The sequence below is a fragment of the Anser anser genome (assembly GCF_964211835.1).
Source record: "Anser anser genome assembly, chromosome: 20".
NCBI classification, from domain to species: domain Eukaryota; kingdom Metazoa; phylum Chordata; class Aves; order Anseriformes; family Anatidae; genus Anser; species Anser anser.
Window position 1 is genome coordinate 5,098,180 of NC_139741.1, and position 16,792 is coordinate 5,114,971.

General features: G+C 51.3%; 1 protein-coding gene across 5 annotated transcripts in view; it reads left to right on the forward strand.

The window, feature by feature from the left end:
* Window positions 1–16,792, forward strand: part of NUFIP2 (nuclear FMR1 interacting protein 2) — a 55,959-nt gene that overhangs the window by 14,908 nt on the left and 24,259 nt on the right. For 2 of the 5 annotated variants that reach the window (XM_083806019.1, XM_083806018.1), the window contains exons 1-2: window positions 928–7,165; window positions 9,759–11,465. In XM_083806019.1, the coding sequence (XP_083662145.1) occupies window positions 7,000–7,165; window positions 9,759–11,465 (1,873 nt within the window). In that variant the 5' untranslated portion in view covers window positions 928–6,999. Of the gene's footprint in view, window positions 1–927; window positions 7,166–9,758; window positions 11,466–16,792 lie in introns of those variants that run through there. The other 3 variants (XM_083806016.1, XM_083806015.1, XM_083806017.1) reach the window with 3 other exon arrangements.

A 16,792-nucleotide genomic window follows, 5' to 3' on the forward strand; every position in this document is an offset into this window, starting at 1 on the left:
TGTGTTGTCGCAGTTCACTTAAGAAAAAGACTGGCAGAAAAAAAAAAAAAAGAAAAAAAAAGATTATATCCCAGTTTACTGGGATAAAAATAGCACTTTCCCCCTCAAGTGGTTATAGACTCATTTTACACTGGCTTGTCTACTCTGGAAGGAAGGCCCCCAAAATTGTACAGGTAACAAACCAAACCCTGATGTTTCTCTTCAGGGCCCAGACCTGCCCTGGAATAAGGAACGTGAGCCATGGGGGATCTTGTGTCACTGCAGGCTGATCTCTGTGCATGCGAGCTTGCTGCTCATGGCTGGCCGGTCAGCCTGGCTGAATCTCATGGTAAAGGGAGGAAATGTCAAAAACAGTATGGATTATTTTAGATCTGCAACCTCAGTTCTGCAAAGGTATTTATTTTGAAAATTCTGGTTTCCATAGCAATGTAGTGCTGTTCTCTCTCATCTCTCTTCTATTACTCCAATCTCAGCAGCCATTAGATACATTATCAGTGAAGCAAACCTTAGCATTTTTTTATCTTTAGGGTGACTTTATATATGTTGGTTCCTTAGTGAATCAGAGTCAGTTAGTCAAGGATTGACTCACATCCTTTCCTGGGGCAGACATGAGGTCTATTGCAGTCTAAAGATGATAACGAAGAATATTACTAATTGGACTTGGTGTATAAAGTCCTAGGCTACTTTCCAGTAGAGTGGGGGTCTTACATCTAGGATTCTGGTTCAACTCCAGATGTGTAAGTTCTGTTAGGTCTTTAGATTTTACTTAGGGCTCACCGTAGCTTCATTAGGACATAATAATCTTTTTTCATGCATATAATAAATGAACTCTCACAGTGTTGTTTTGTTCAGCTGCCATTTGCCACCCCAGAGGTGACTTCTGGATGCAGTTCCCCATCCCGTTGTTAACGGAGTGAGTACTCATGGCTCATTCATTCTCCTCTCTTAGTAAGTACCAAAAAGAAGCCATTTCTTAAGAAAACAATACAAACAATACAAAAATCACTCTTCGCTTCCTGGTGCATCTTGTCTTCCTGGTCAAAGAACTACTAGTTTTGCCGGAATACTTAACGCAGGCTGGAATGTACCAGACTCAACCCTGCAGCAATGATGGCATGCAAAAAGCAAAGAAGTAGAGATGATTTATTCTGATGGTATAGTTTGCCTTTTAAGGAGATAGTTGAGGGAGTACTTTTGCCTATATGAACCACATCTCCACCTGGGGAGCTGTGCCAGAAAAACTGTTCCACAAACCCTTTGCTGTGTACAGTAGCCTTGTCCTGTAATTCAGTCCTCACAAGTAGGTAAGGAGTGAAGTAAAGGAAATTGTCTCGGAGAACAAGTGTGGCGCTGCGGACCAGATTCCAAGATAAGGAACTAGGGCAAAAGATGATGAAGTGAGAGTAGCCTTTAACTATGCCTTGTGCAGTGTTGTCACACAGTAACCAGAATACCTGTCTTGGGTAAATTGGAACGTAGATCCATTAAGTAGAGGATGCAAGAAAATACTTTCTCTGTGGAAAATACTAACAGGCATCTGCTGTGCAGTGACCATTGCTTGGCTTGCAAGTCGTTACTTCTCTCTGCTGCCTCCTGTTTTCCTCCCGGTCTAGGTAGAGCCACCAGCTGTCTTGTTTGTGTTCAGTTCATCAGGTCTTCTGAGTAGATGGCTTTATAATGAGTAAATACTGCCCCCCGCTTCTTTTGAGCTCTCCAGGTGCTAGATACCTGGCAGAAATCTCCTCTTAAATCATAAGGGGTAGACTCTCACTTGTGCCTGAGAGAGTAATAGATAATAATCCTTCTAAAAGCTCAATTTTAGATGTTAATATTTACTTTTAGCTGAATTATGCCCATCCTTTGAGAATACTAATAATGCCTTGCTCTTCACAATGTTGCATGTCGGTGAATTCTCTCTTTATTTTATGCAAGCCTTTAAAAGGCTGCTTATCTTTTAATTTGCTGGTTTTTTCCCCCTTCATGTTCCCGTGTTCCAATAATTTGAGATAAGGTGAACAAAAGTTCTCAAACTGCTATCTCTAGGCTACGTCTTCTGTAATACCTTCACTGTGGACTTTTTGATTCACTTCCTCAGAGGTGAATGGTCCTGGTCTTTTTAATTTTCCTTCTGACAAGGGCTCTTCTCAATCCCTAATCTTGTAGTCAACCACTGTTGCCCTGTATCACATGATGAAACAGCAATTGCAATAATAATTCATATAATAACCCATCCAGATTCAGTGTTCTGCCAGTGCCAGGCGTTTTTAGGTTGGAGACCTTGAGTCCAAACACAGGTATTTAAGTCTCTGGGTGCCAGATGCTTGTATACCCCATGCATATTAAAAAAAAAAAAAAAGTCCCTGTTTCGAAATAAGTGCTTGGTATCCAAATGCAATGAAAATGAAATATGAATGACTAGTGCCCTTGTGACTGTTGTGTTGTATAACAAGATAAAAAGCGCTTGGAATTTGTGGATTGAGCTTTTTCCATTTGTCTTCCAGAGGTCAAAGTCTACCGCAAGCAGTGACTGACACAATCCCCAGCCGAAGTCAGGCAGGGCCGCCCGTGCGCTCAGGTCCTAGAAGAGCAACCTGCTGACAGCAGGGCGGTTTTTGCAGGAGCACCTTGGGAAGCTTGTGCTGATTTCTGTGGTCCCTGTGATGATCCTAGGGAGTAGGAGGAGATCCAGAACTGTCTGAAACCCCAGAACCAGGATTCTTTGAAATCCAGGACAAGTAATGATGTGAGGCTTGGCTGAGGCCGACCTGCTAGCCTGCCTCTTGTGCTCCTTTTATACGTGTCCAGGAAGCAGCCTCCAGTTTATACGATTACACTCTAGTAAACAATTTTTCATGCAGATATGGGCAGCAGATGTTACTCATGCCTGTGTGAACGCTTCAATGTGTTTACAACAGGGGACATTCCTCAGATCCAGTCCTATTAAACAATGGATGTGGCCACCAGAATGAAGTCCCACTGGTTAAAGCCCTTCTGTTACAGCTTGCTCCAAACACTTTGAAGGGTGGTCACACCATCCCTCTTCGGGCGCTCGAGGGGATTGACTCACAAATACGAGCAAAATAAAATTAGCTGGCTGAAGTGGCTGCATCCCCAGCTGTGTCCCCACTGCCCAGTTCCCAGAAGGGGTCATCCCTGCTGCAGGGCTGGCTGTGCAAGGCAACTCCGAAGTTGCTGGAGCTGCAGCCCGCTCTTAAGGGCATTAATGTTTGTCTGGCTCCTCAGTGAAACAGGCCAGGAAGTTTAACCAGAAGAAAAATGTACACTTTTTCATCTAAGGAATTCTGTTTGTTTAATTTCTCAGATGGCCTCACCCAGGATCAGAGAAGCTCCAGTGCTTCTGCGAGGGCAGGCAGAGGGAGGGATGACCTTCCCTTCTGGGAGCAGCTAGCCATTACGTCAGGTTTGCTGTCTCACAAAACTATGCCCTGTGGATATTTTGGGTGCTGGGCTGCCTTAATTTTCTTGAGAGATTAACAGTGCGTGCTTACGGCATTTGTAAGTTCTGTTGTAGGTTTTTTTTTTTTCATTTTAAATCTACTTCAGCATGTGTTATTATGTAGAAATGTGTAAATTATTAGGGATAGGAAAGATAAGTGTCCGCAGTGTCCATCCCTACAATTCTGCTAAGGGCTAAATGCTTCTTTTTTCATTGCCTTTTAAGACCTCAAAGCCAAAGCCTACTGTCAAACTGTGTCTAGAGGGTAAAGTCTTTAAAGAGACCTTCTTTGTATATAAATAATGTACACAGCGAGGTACAAAAATGGAGTCAAGGAAAGGCCCCCCCTACCTGGATGCAGTTGTCAATGACAGTGTTCTGAGCTCGGTGAGGACAGCTGTACCCCTGGCCAAGCAGAAGCTGCAAGGAGCACTGTCACCCCCATGATCCATCCTAAATAACCTCTATTTCTAGATCCGAGTCTTCCTTCAGCATTTAAATATCAACTGGTGAATTGTGACCACACTGTACTGATTTGAATGGTATCATTATAAACATACCTGGAACGAAGCATCTGCTCCTTTGCTTTGCTAGGTGGGGTGTATTAGAATATAGGGCTCTTGGCAAGTTTGGATCCTTGCTAGAAATGAAAACATTATGGCAAAAAAAAAGCTGAACGTGCTTTGTATAAGAGCCCTTCCCAGTATCTATACATACAGTCATCTTGATGTTTCCCAGTTTTGAGTTTTAAACAGGAGACAGACTGATTACAACTGTTACAACGCCAGCGTTTTTCTTTTCGTGGATGAACTTTATAGTTTCAAGGTTTCAACTTACCCTAAGCATTTAATGGAAATTAAATGTAGCCTCTTAAAGAGTGTTGCCTCTGAGAGGAAATCATTTATTCTTAGGAAATCATTGGAGCAGCTTTTAAGCTTAACTGCGTCTTCCTATGAATTCAAAAATCACCTCAGGTCTCTCCAGGAAAACTTTCTCATGAGCTCTGTAGCAGTTGATTCATTCCTTGCTGCCTTCATTTTGCAGCTTTAAATGGCAGGCTCTCTGAAAAGCCATGCACTTCAAAGCTTTATAAAATAGCCTTCTGAGTTAGAGCTAGAAATTATGCTGGCTCTGCCCAGTGTTGTGCCTGGATGTGGGAATGCTTGGCAATGGGTGTGGAATTCCAAGGAAAATTACCTCTTTCCTTCGCAAGAGACCCTGCTGACTTGCCAAACTCAGTGAGAGGCAAGGAGGGAAACCGCTGCAGATGAGGAAGCGTGGAAGCCTCCTCTTTCCCTCTTCCACTGCTCCAGAGAATGCATCCCACCCAACTGCTGAATGTCAGCATGCGTTATATAGCTGGTGCAACGCTGCGCTAGCGAGGGGAGAGTGCTTGGTGTCACTCGGAACAAAGTCAGCTTGAAAAGAGAGCATGAAATAGCCCAACAGTGAGAAATTTGTGTCTGCCCTTAATAGAAAGCGCAGCGTCTAAGGACTACGTGTCCCAGCAGGGCACGCAGACGTCAGGGCACGGAGCAGCGCTGCATGCTGGAACTTGTAGTGTATGGAAAGGCACCTCGGTACTAAGCGGGGTGTGGGGGGTGCCCGTGCTTCCTTTGCCAGGTGTGTTCCGGGGCTTGGTGGGCCCCAGGCTACATTATCTTGTGTTTTTTTTTTATTTTTATTTTTATTTTTTTTCCAGCTTTAGATGGTTAATGTAAAACTGACAACACGATGCTTCTAAGAAACAGAGGAGTTGCTTCATCTTTCATGTACGTACAACCCGCTGCCCTTTGTATTTAGATTTCTGGTGTCTGTGTGCGTGGAGCTGATTTGTCCGTAATTGTTTGCTTTCTTCGGAGTCTTTTGAAGCTTGTCTTCAAGCCAGTTCCTTATATTAAAAATAAATTCTTCCAAGCCACCAATAAAATGTCAACTGTGATTAAAGCCTGACTCCTCGGTTCGAGAGTTGTCTCCTAAGCGCCGTGAGGTCGCTCTGAGTCAGCGGCTGCCAGGACCGTTACTCCTGGGAGCGCGGGCAGAGCCTCCAGTTCACAGTCATTGTTTAAATGCTTTCACTGCATCTTAAATTACTTTGCAGTGTGCTGGAAGAAATGCAAACTGTAGGGCCGGTTGGGCACAGAACTCCTACTTCAGGCACCTCAAACCTTGAAAAAGAACCCTTGGTGTTGATGTACAAGTTGGATTTGTGCTAGGAACAGTTTTACTTTGTACATATTAAAGAATGGGGAGGGGGAAGCTGTGCTGGAGGCATAAACTTTCAACGGTATTCTGCTGAAATAAAACCGTAGAGGAAGGGCTCTGTGTTTTGTGTGATGCCCTGCAGAACAGAGATAAAGCCTGATAGGGCTTTCTGGAGACAGAAGCTTTATTAAATTATTTTTTTAATTTATTAAAATAATACGTTGGTATTAAGGCTACAAGGACAAGCCCTGAGAAGCTACGCAATCCTATTTTAAGGATAGGATATGCAGCCTCTTTATTCATTTTGTGGCTATGACAGGTCTTTAATTACACGATTGTTTTTTGTCACTCTCCCCCCGGTTGCTGTAGGGCACACCACCAGTATCCGGAGGTATTTAATCACCCTGAGCAGCCCCACACAGGGCTCTGACCCCGGCCGATACATTTCAGTGTTGTTCCCCATCCCTCTCCCTACCCCCTAAGGAACCCGTGCCTCGGTCCCTCGCCGCCCTGCAGCCCGATCCCCCCGCTGCCATCCGGGGGGCTCCGTTCACACGCTGCCGAAGCAGAACCGAGCCCTGCGGGCCCGCCCCGCACCGAGGACACTCCAGCGGGACCTGCGAGCTTGGAACCGCCGGGAAACCCCCGGCAAACGCCGACAAGCTCCAGGCCGCCTCCCCCTCAAGCTCCTCAGCGCAGCCCTCGGAAGGCGGCAGGCAGGCCGGTGGGGGAGCCCGTTTCCCCTCCTTCCTCGCCCCGCTCCGATCCCGGGCCCTGGGGGCCGATCCCCACCCGATCCCAGATCTCCGATCCCCGCCCAGCCGGGACCCGGCACCGCGCCTGTGCTCGACCCGCGGCGGGCGGAGCCGCGCTGAGGCGGAGGGGCCGGGACCGGCCCGGGGGCAGCCGGGCTGCGAGCTGGGCCTCTGGGCGCCTTCCTCCTCCTCCTCCTCCTCCTCCCGGCTTCCCACACGCGGAAGGCAGGCACCGAGCGGCCCGGAGGCCCCGGGGGAGGCAGGGCAGGGCCTCTCCGAGCCGCTCCGGGCCGCCCCCAGCAGCGTGCCCGCGGGGCCGGGCTCCCCCCGGCTCTTCCCTTTCCGCCGGTCGGGGCGGGGCGGGGCGGGGGGCGGTCGCGGCCGGCCGAGCGCAGGGCGGGCGCTGCCAGTCCTCCGCCGCCTCCCCCGCGCCAGCCGCGTCCCAGCCGCCGGAGCCTGCACGGCCTCGAGAAAAAAAAAAAAAAAAAGAAGCACAGCGAGAAAAAAAAAAAAAAAGCCCCGGCCCGGCCCGGCCCGGCCCCCCAAGCAGCGCCGGCAGCGAGCTGAGCCACCCCCCTCCCCATGGAGGAGCAGCCCCCTCCCCACCACCACCACCACCACCATTACTACTACTACAGCCACCACCGCCCGCAGAGCCCCTACCTGCCGCCGCCCGACGGCCGAGCCCAGCCCAAGCCGCCGCTCCACAAGCACCCGCAGCACCAGGAGGCGCCGAAGCGGAGAACAGGTCCGGGGCTGGGGCTGGGGTGGCCGTGAGGTGGGGGGGGGGGGGGGGGAGGGAAGGAGCGGGACGGGGCCGGTGACCTTCGCGGGGTGGTGGCGGCGGGGCCTTCCTCCTCCTCGTCCTCCTCCTTCTCCTCCTCGTCCTCCTCCTCCTCCCCCGGCCCGGCTGGAAGCTTCTCCGCCGCGCTGGGGCCGCTTCCTGTCCGCCATGTTGGAGCCGGCGCGGCTGGGGGAGCCGCGGGGCCGCCGGCACCGCCGGGCACGTGTGGGGCCGGCCCCGGGGCCGTGTGGGGAGGGGAAGGGAGGAAAAGGGGGGAGCGAGGCGGTGGGTTGGGAGGGGAGGAAGGGGAAGGGGAAGGGGGAGGCCGCCCCGTGTGGAAAAGTGATGAGCGTGCAAATCAATGAGTCACGGAAAGCGCAGGGCGGCGGCCTCCCTCCCTCCCTCCCTCCGTCCTTCCCCGGCCTCCCTCCTCAGCCTCCTTCCCCGGCCTCCTCCAGCCGCAGCCCCGTGAGGAGCCCGAGGCCCCGCCGCGATGTTGGGGGAACCCCCCCGCCCCCCCCCTCGGGGGGAGGCCTCCTCCCGTTAAAACACGACCCCCCCCCCCCCCCCATACACCGCCCGTTCCACAAATAAATAAATAAAAATAAAACCGACTGGGCTGCGGCGGGTCGGGAGCCAGCGCGGGGTGGGAAGAGGAGCCGCGGTGCCATGTGCCTGGGGATTTCTGGTTTGGTTTGATTTTTTTTTTGTGGGGTTTTTATGGTTTTTTTATGTCCCGTCCCCCCCCCACACATGCTCCTTGAAATCTTCACTTCCATCAGCGGGGAGGCCGCGGGGCCGTGTGGAGGCCCTGGGCAGCTCCCTCCTGCCCAGGAGCCCCATGGATATCAGGGGGCTCCCCACATGCTGCCCCCCACACCCCCCCACACCCCTTCCACCCAGGTCTGCCCCACGCTCCTCACCTCCTCCCCACATCCTCCTCACCCCCCTAAATTTGGGCCGCTGCCCCCCCCGGCTCCAGGCCGGAGCCAGCTGCCCCAAACGTTGATTTGGGGAGAACTCAGCCGAGCTGGGACGGCTTGAAAATTGGAACTTGAAACTGCTGACACGCTGACTTACTGAAATGGATTTTGTTCTTCATTTTATTCTTTCGCTCCTCATCCGCAGTGGTCTTATGACCGCTCGTATTGTTTTGTTTCGTTAGCTGGTGATGTCAGGAGTCCCGAGTCGCGCAAGGTCAGCTGCAACACGTTACTCCTGAGCAGGCTTCCTCCGCGCGGTGCTCGGGAATATTTAATTTTTAGCTGTCGACTCAGCTGAGAGTCCCGCCCTGCTCGTTTTCCCTGGGATGAAGTATTTGTGGGTCGTATTCCAAGCAGCGCGTTTGGAAGTTGCAGTGGAAGTTGTGGTGGTTAGAGATACTCGAGCGTAGTAAAACCCTTTTTGATCCCTCTCGGCAAACGGGGCTGTGGAATTTCTGTAAAGATCCCTACACGGATTCTTGTGTTCCCGAGTCGCGCAGAACTTGAGCAGTTACATCTGCCGCGCATCTGAGGCTCCAGGATGTGAGGATAACAATGATTTTTTAGTATAGCCGCTTAATTCAGCAGCATCGGCGACAACAAAAACATTCTTTTCCAAGCTGGAGTCCTGCCCGCTCTCGGGCCTGGGGGATGCGTGGTGTGCTGCACTGGCTCGAGGAAGACAGGGTGGTTCGGTCTGGGCTTTCTGCTCCACTTAAATCATGATCTCAAGAACTTGAGAGCCATTGGGCCCAAAAATGAACTCCAGAGGCAAAAAGGCGAGCTGAGATAGCAGCACGGTGCCCTGCTTTTGTGGGCTTGGAGCCCTCACGAGTGCTCCTTGGGATGGGTCTCGGTGGGCAGGGGGCCGGCGGCGGTGCTCGGGGGATGTGGTGCTTCCCGGTTCCCTCGCCTGCTCGGAGCACATGTAGGGAGGTGCCGGTTGGAAATGACACGAGGAAATGCTGCCACCTTGTCTTCCCTTCGACCGCCAGCCGGACTCGCACGTGTCCTTCGGAAAGCGGCTTGTTTTCTCTTCTAGAGGTGGTGCTTGGAGGAAGGTGGGAGGGAGGGTTGCTGGTGTCACAGGCCTGTGAGAGGACGGAGGCAATGGAGTTGGCCCTGGCTCACAAAGTAGATGCTGAATTTCAAGGAATCCTGGAGGAAAGGCAGCAGGTCCCTCTCTCTTGAAGCATCCTGGGAATTTCCTCTGTGCGACCTGGAAATGGTAGCTGATGAAATAGCTCACCAGGTTGCAAGGGGTTTCAGTACGGTGTATTTTCCTTACGTAACGTTCAGGTGTCTCTTTGCTTTATTTTGTTACCCGTGTTAAACACCGCGCTGCTGTTGCGTGAGAGCCGATAGCTGCTGGTGCTTTCTGCTGAACCCTTCCTTGGCTGCCAGCAAATAAGGATGTGTTTTCACATATCGGAGAGCAGACAAAGTTTTCCCATTTTAAAACAGCTGCTCGGTGGAACTGTATATGTTTGGGGCTGGTTACAGCTTTTTGCAATCAGAAGTTTAACGTTTCCCACTCTAATCCTTGCTTTTTGTTGTCTTTGGCTTTCTTCTAGGCTATGGAGAGCTAAATGGTAACGCAGGGGAACGAGAAGTGTCGCTGAAGGGCCTGTGCTCTGATGAAACCACCAACCCAGGATCCAGGGTACCCAATGGCAGCCAGCAACTCGTAGACACTAATGTGACCCCAAAGCAGACCGTTAAGGCCGGTGCTTTGGGGAAAGCCGGAATCAAAACCAAGAACTTCATTCAGAAAAATAGCATGGACAAAAAGAATGAGAAGTCCTACGAAAACAAGCTTAGAGAAAGTCAGTCCTCAGACAAGCCAGAGGGAGTGTCTGTCCCAAACGGCGTGGTAACCAGTAACTCTAGCTACATCACTAATGGCTACGTAGGCAAAGGGGCCGATAACGATGGTAGCGGCTCTGAGAGTGGATATACTACGCCTAAGAAACGGAAAGGCAGGCGCAACAGTGCCAAGGGTTGTGAGAACTTGAATCTAGTACAGGACAAAATAATGCAACAGGAGGTCAGTACGCCAACCTTAAAACAGGAACTGGAGAGTTTCAAGCCTGATTATAGTGAACAAAAGGGGAACCGAATTGAAAATACTAAGCCCGTTTGGAAATACGAGGCTGGGGCTGGTGGAGCAGGCCGAGGAAAGCCTGGGCTTGGGGATGTACAGCGAAAAAACTCTGATGCCAAACCTGGGATTAGCAGCAAGAAGTTTGATGACCGGCCCAAAGGGAAGCATGCTTCATCAGCTACGTCTAAAGAGGACTCATGGACCTTATTTAAGCCACCCCCAGTTTTTCCAGTGGACAATAGCAGTGCTAAAATTGTTCCCAAAATAAGTTATGCAAGTAAAGTTAAAGAAAACCTCAACAAAGCAGCTCAAACCCCATCCACGTCATCGTCGTCGTCTTCGTCATCTGCCGGGGAAACTCAGGCCCAAACATCAAGTCGACTGTCCCAGGTCCCCATGTCTGCTATGAAATCTGTTACTTCTGCTAGCTTTTCAAACGGGCCAATTTTAGCAGGGACTGATGGAAATGTATATTCTCCAGGGACCCAGCCACTGCTCACAACTGCTGCTAGTACTGTAACATCAACCTCTTCTGAGTCAGTACCCCAGGACATAAGTACAGTTTCGACAGCTCTCGAACAAAAGAAATCTAGCCTTTTTATCTACCCTTCAAATATGCAAACTGTGCTTCTGGGTACAGCGCAAGTCGACTTCCCATCGCAGACAAATCAGCAGAACCTGGGAGATATCTTCCAGAACCAGTGGGGCTTGTCGTTCATAAACGAGCCCAGCGCTGGCCCCGAAACTGTTGTGGGGAAATCTGCGGATAATCAGTTAATGGAAGTGACATTTCAAGGGGAATATCCTGCCACTTTGGTTTCACAGTGTGCTGAAATCATTCCCTCAGGAACTGAACAACCTGTGTTTCCTAAGGCTTACGAGCTGGATAAACGGACTAGCCCTCCAATTCTTAGCGCTATTCTTAAGCCTGGGACTGCTGTCGAGGGTGGTGTAGCTTTGGAGTCGCATCACGCCGGTGACCTGCAAAAGGCAGACACCGGTAGCCAAGGTGCTTTAGTGTTTCTTTCAAAAGACTATGAAGTAGAGAATCCTCTGGCCTCTCCCACGAACAATTTGTTAGCCTCCGCCAAAGAACAGGGGTACCAGAGAGGCCTAGAAAGGAAAGATAGCTGGGGTTCTTTTGACCTGAGTGCTGCTGTTAAATATCACACTAAAGGTAATGGCTTAACTCGCTGCCTAAGGGCATTCTCTGTTCTTTTTTTCCTTTTTTCTTCCTTTGAAGTGAAATGCAATATTATAACGTGATGTATTTCTTACAGCAGTTCTGATTGTTTTAGAAATGGGCTTTTTGCTTGCATATGTCTAATGGCAATAACGGTTTGGGAAAATTCCTTTAAAAGCTATTTAACTTCTGTTAAGAGGTGCTCCTTCCTCTATTCCAATGGACAAGCCTAAGTGATGTCGCTAAGGATGATGGCTAGCTATTAGCATGTTTTGCATTTTAATCCATGTGGAACAAGCAGGTCTTCCTGTCCTTCTTGGCACTGGAAGGAGTTCAATGTGTAGCTTCACCTCCCCTTTTTCAGCTTTACCAGCTTTTCTGTTACCGAGAAGACTTCATGGTCTGTGCTCGCACCTCTTCCACCAAAGTGTTGCAGCTTCTCCCCTGGGCAGATCTGGCCATGAAATCATGGCTTTAAAGGAAGGAAAATGATTCCTATGCATCTCTGGCTTTTCTCATGGTGTGATTTTTTTTATTTTAATTTTTTTAATTTGTATTTTTCAGCACCCACCCCTACACTTTTCTCTATCCTTCTTAAGTATTATGGCAACAACCAGACAGATCTCTGCGTATCATCTCTTCTGCAAGCTGCAGATTGAATTTTCCTGTTCTCTTTGTAGGCCAAATCTTTCAGATGATTTTATTGCTTTCATGGAGTCCTTTGTAGTCTGGCTCTTTTTTTTATTAAAACCTGAAATGACTGAAGCGCGATACGGGTGCACAGAACTGGGAGTGAGCAGAGCAAAGCCTGTAGGACAGCTTGCTCTCTGCTTTACCTCTGGTCTCGGCCCCAAAAGCTCAGAGGTCTCTGCTGGGCCTGGCTTGGTGTTAGCAGGAGCCGAGGTTCCCTTTCAGCACGGTGTTTTGACTCCCTGTGGCAAACGCAGGGACCTTTTTTGTTCTCCTCCACTTTGCCTCTCCCTGAATCCCCCTGCCGCGAGGGTGAAGAAGGCAATCACCCATTTTGTGGGGGCACTTCCACGTGGGTAGTGTCTCAGCCCCTCTGCAGAGGGGTTGATGTTTGGCTGGCTTTGGCAAACTTGTTGTGTTTTGACCCACCACAAAGCTGTGAATTTACCTCTTTATAAACTCCTTGTCTAAGACACAGAATCTTAGATAGCTTCCTTTAGTAATAGTAAGCCCAAGCATTTAAAAACAATAATTATATTTTTTCCAGGGCATCATACTCTCACAGTGTTAACATTTTAAGCTCTAGTAGCATTCGATTGATTTTTGTCTGTCTTATTCCTCTACCCTCTGCTCAGTCTATTCCAGCTTTAGTGCAAGCTTTCTGTACTCATTTCTTGTCTGCCCGCAGCCTAAATTTCAGTTTCTCATCAGAAATGGGGTACCACAAGCCTAGCGTGGTGTAGAAGGGAGGTCCTGGGCAAATCCTCTTAAGGTTGCAAACGTTTCTAACGCTTAAATTTGTCTCCCTTTGTCAGCCTGGACTTTCTTGTACAAAAGCAACGTTGTGCAGCCTCAGCAAGGCTCATCGGCTCTCCCTTTCTCACCAGCTGCGTGAAAGACAGACCCCAGTAAAACAATAGTACCAACAGGAAAATAAAGACCACTCCCTTCCCATGTCCTCTTAAGGAGGTGTTAACTTCAAAGTCTGGCTGAGTTCAGTCCTTGTGACCGCTGAGGTTAATTACATTCAGTGGCAAGAGCAGACACCTAAATAGCTTCTTAAAGCTCTGCTTTCTGCTCCTTCCTCTCCTCCTGCAGGCATCCCCACGTGGGCCGAGCTCTGGGCAGCCAAAATGAGCACCCCTGGTGCTCAGATGCCTTGGGAAGATGGGGCTCCTGCCCTGCCACTCCTCTGTGCCTAATTATTTTGCAGGCTGTGTCTGTGCCGGCTTCGGGGTGTTATTTAGGGGTACAGGATCACAGGTGTGCCATTAGTGCGGTGGCAGGGCGCTCCGAGCAGCCTGAGCTCGTCTTTCTCCTTCGTCTCCAGGTGCTATCGCGGGTGTACCAAGCAGAGATCAGTCTAGGTTTTAGTACGTTTTCTGCGGTGATGCTGGACGTTGTGGTTTGGTGTTTGCTGGAGGCTGTTGTGGTGAGTTTAGTGTAAGTGGTATTGGAGGAAGAGCGTCTTCCCTGCCCTGTGCACGATGGAAAACCCTGGTGCCACGGTCCTGCAGTGGGACCGTGTGCGTGCCCTCCTCTGTCACACCAGATCGGAAAGTATTTGGCAAATTGAGCTGCCGGGGAGCAGTTTGTGGGGCAGCAGCGGTTAATTCCCACGTGGTTCTCCATTTATTCTGGGTTATTTTCCTGGGGTCCCAGCCGGGACCAGCCAGTCCCTCTGTGGGAGGAAAGGAGCGGCTCCACGCCCGGGCAGGCGTTAGGGTGTCGTGGGTAGCTGGGTCCTCGGCTTGTTTGGTTTGGAGGTAGAGAGGCCGGTGAACTCCTCCCTCTTCGGATCAATCTGTTTGTCTTTGAGCAAAGTCTCCATTGATCTCCGGATCTGCCCTGCCTCCGGGGTTATGGCCACAGAGACACGATTGCGGGGCAAGGACGGGGACGAGCTCGGAGCACCTGCCCTGGTGCGTTCCCTGCCCCGAGCTCCACGAGCGGTAAATCCAGCGCGGGCAGCACGTGGAGAAAGGGTGAGGCAGGGAGATAGCAGCTGCAGTGCCTCCGTCTGCCCGCCGTAAACTTGTGCCCGTGGTGCTGCTGGTGGCAGCGGCTGCGATCGGGTCGTGCGGATCCTCGCCTCGGGCTGGACATCGGTTACGGGAAAGCCTCGAGGTGACCTCCAGCAAACCGGCCTTCCTGTGCACGGTTTGTCCAGCGAGTACAGTGACCCTCCTGCCTGACCGCCAGAAGTAAGTGCCGGCAGCGAGGTCCTGGCCGAGGAAGTTGAGCTCCTTCACGCGCCCGAGTTGCCTTTTCCCCGCAGGTCGGGGTGCTGGGAATGTTCTGGCAGGGCCGCTGGTGCATGCTCCTGTCCTTGGATGCTTTTCATGTTGCTTCCTGTACGCTCCCACTCCGTGCTTCCCTTTTATTTTTTTTATACGGGTGGAGAGGCTCCCCTGGTCATCCGACCTGCTTGAGTGTAAGACCCGGTCCCCAGCGTGGCTGCCTCGGTTGGCAGCGCCTGCCGCTCGGCGTTCGTGGCAGTGCCTGCCACCCGCTGCTGCCGCGTCTGATGTAGCAAGGTGGAGCTGAGTTAGTTACGCGCCGGTGGGTTACGCCGTCTGGTTGGAGCCGGGGACGTGAGCTTTGTGGGGGAGGCTGCGAGGACCAGGAAGGAGGGATGCTCTCGCTCAGGGGCTTCACTCCCCCCTGGGTCGGAACCGAACCTTCATCCTGGTGTGGCATTGCCAAAACCCTCGTCTCTTTGAGGCTGGGTCTGCTCCTCGCAGGTGGTTTGGTCCTCTCCTTGAGAAGAGGAGCCTGGGAGTATCTCAGCTTTATTTCCACTGAAATCAACATCTTCCCCTTGCTTTACTCTTCCTTTTAAAGACAGCTGGATGAAACGTTTCGTTCCACAATTCTTGCCAAGGCTTTGCAGAATTTCACTCTCTTGGGGCAGCTGCGATCTCCCAGGCTGAGGGTGCCCGTGGCTCGGAGCGGGCTCTGTACGGCAGCTCTTGTGCTGGGGTGCTCGCTAGCATCCTCCTCGCGAGCTGAGCAGAGGGTACGCGAGGTCTCGTGGTAGCAAAGACCACGTAGGTGGAGGAGAGAGGAATCTGCAGCAGTTTTCCTCTGCTGCCTTGCCCCTGAGTTCCTGCCTGCGCTGCCGCTTTGTTCCTTCGCGGCGTCTCGGCTGCGCCACGTCTCTGCTCGCATGAAGAAGCAGAAGAGCGGTGTGGAAAATAGAGCGAGGCAGCGTGGGCCAGCAAGGAGTGGCGTTCGCTGGGCTGGTGAACTGGGTCAGAAGAAACAGCAGAGCTGTGAATTCAGCAGTTCCCCTCCTTTGCATCAGGAGGAGGGAGAAAAGCCGTGGTTCTCCCTCTCCCTCGGTGGGAAGGGGCTAGGGCTCAGTCGGTTGCCTATGGGCTGCTGGGCAGAAGCTGATTTAATTCTTCAAATCTCTGCTTTTTCCACTTGGCAGGAACTGCTGCCCAGTGGTATAATGATGAGTCTCTGCAGCATCAAGTTTTTAATTTTCGCTTTATTTCCTGGACGATCCCTTAACATAATCATTGTGTCCTGCGGAGAAGTCAAGCACGGATGGTCCTTCTGTGTTATTTTCTTTTTTAGCTGTTCAATTTAGGGACGATTGTCAGTTTGTGTTAGGTTTATAAGAGCAAAGAACATTGCACAGTGCAGAGACTTTTTTTTGCAGGGGCATTCTCTCTAGCAAGGAGAACGTATATAAAAGTGCCCATCTTAACGAGACACCACATAAAGACTCCTTTCCCCTCCACGGTTACGTACCGATCCTGCTGTAAAGTTTATTGGCCCATGAGGAATCTCAGTGCAATTCACCAGGGTGCCTTGGTCCGGTCCTGACATCAAAACCTTCCCCGCAGCCCCTTTGCTCCAGTGGCAGCGCCCACGAGCGGCTCCTTTACCCGCAGCTCCTTACGTGGGTGCCCAGGGGCTGCTCTGCGCCTGCTGGCTCCGGGCTGGAGAGGCCAGGCCGTGGTGGAGCCTCGTGGATTGTGAAAGCCGCGGAGAAGGAGAGGTTGGACACGGCTTTGGAGGTGACCTCGTTCGGCCCCTGGCTCGGAGCAGGGCCGGCTTTGAAGCCAGGTTGTGCAAGGGTTTGTGGATGGCAGTTATTTACCTCCGGCTCGTGCTGCTGGCCTCGTCTGACGGCAGGAGGTACCAGGAGTGTCGGGAGCAGTGGATATCATGGACAGCTCGCTGGGGGTGCTTGGCTTGGTAGGTGGGTCAGGCTGAGCACCTGCCAGCAGCTGCATCCACATGTTTAGGATGCACAGGGTGCTTCGCACCACCTTCTCCCCTACTGCTCCTTCCAAAGAAGTAAAGGAAGGTTGTTTGGAGTCTGAAAAGGGTTACTCTTATTTTTTTGGTCTTCAAAAAATTGGTGGTCTTCAAATGATGCATCTAACTTCACGGTGAATGGAAAACCGATTCTGCTGGAGGGGATTTTAGTAGCTGGTTTGCTTTATTTCTGGGGACTCACCCCTCGGGGTGCGGGAGCTCGTGTCCCCGTTAGGGGCTGTTGCTTTCCCCAAAGCGCTTCGGGTTCCTCGGTGAAAGTAAAGCACTGCCGCTATTGTGAGGCAAAAATAACAGACCTTGTAACGTTCGGTTGGTCGGGGCCTTCCTTACAAAAG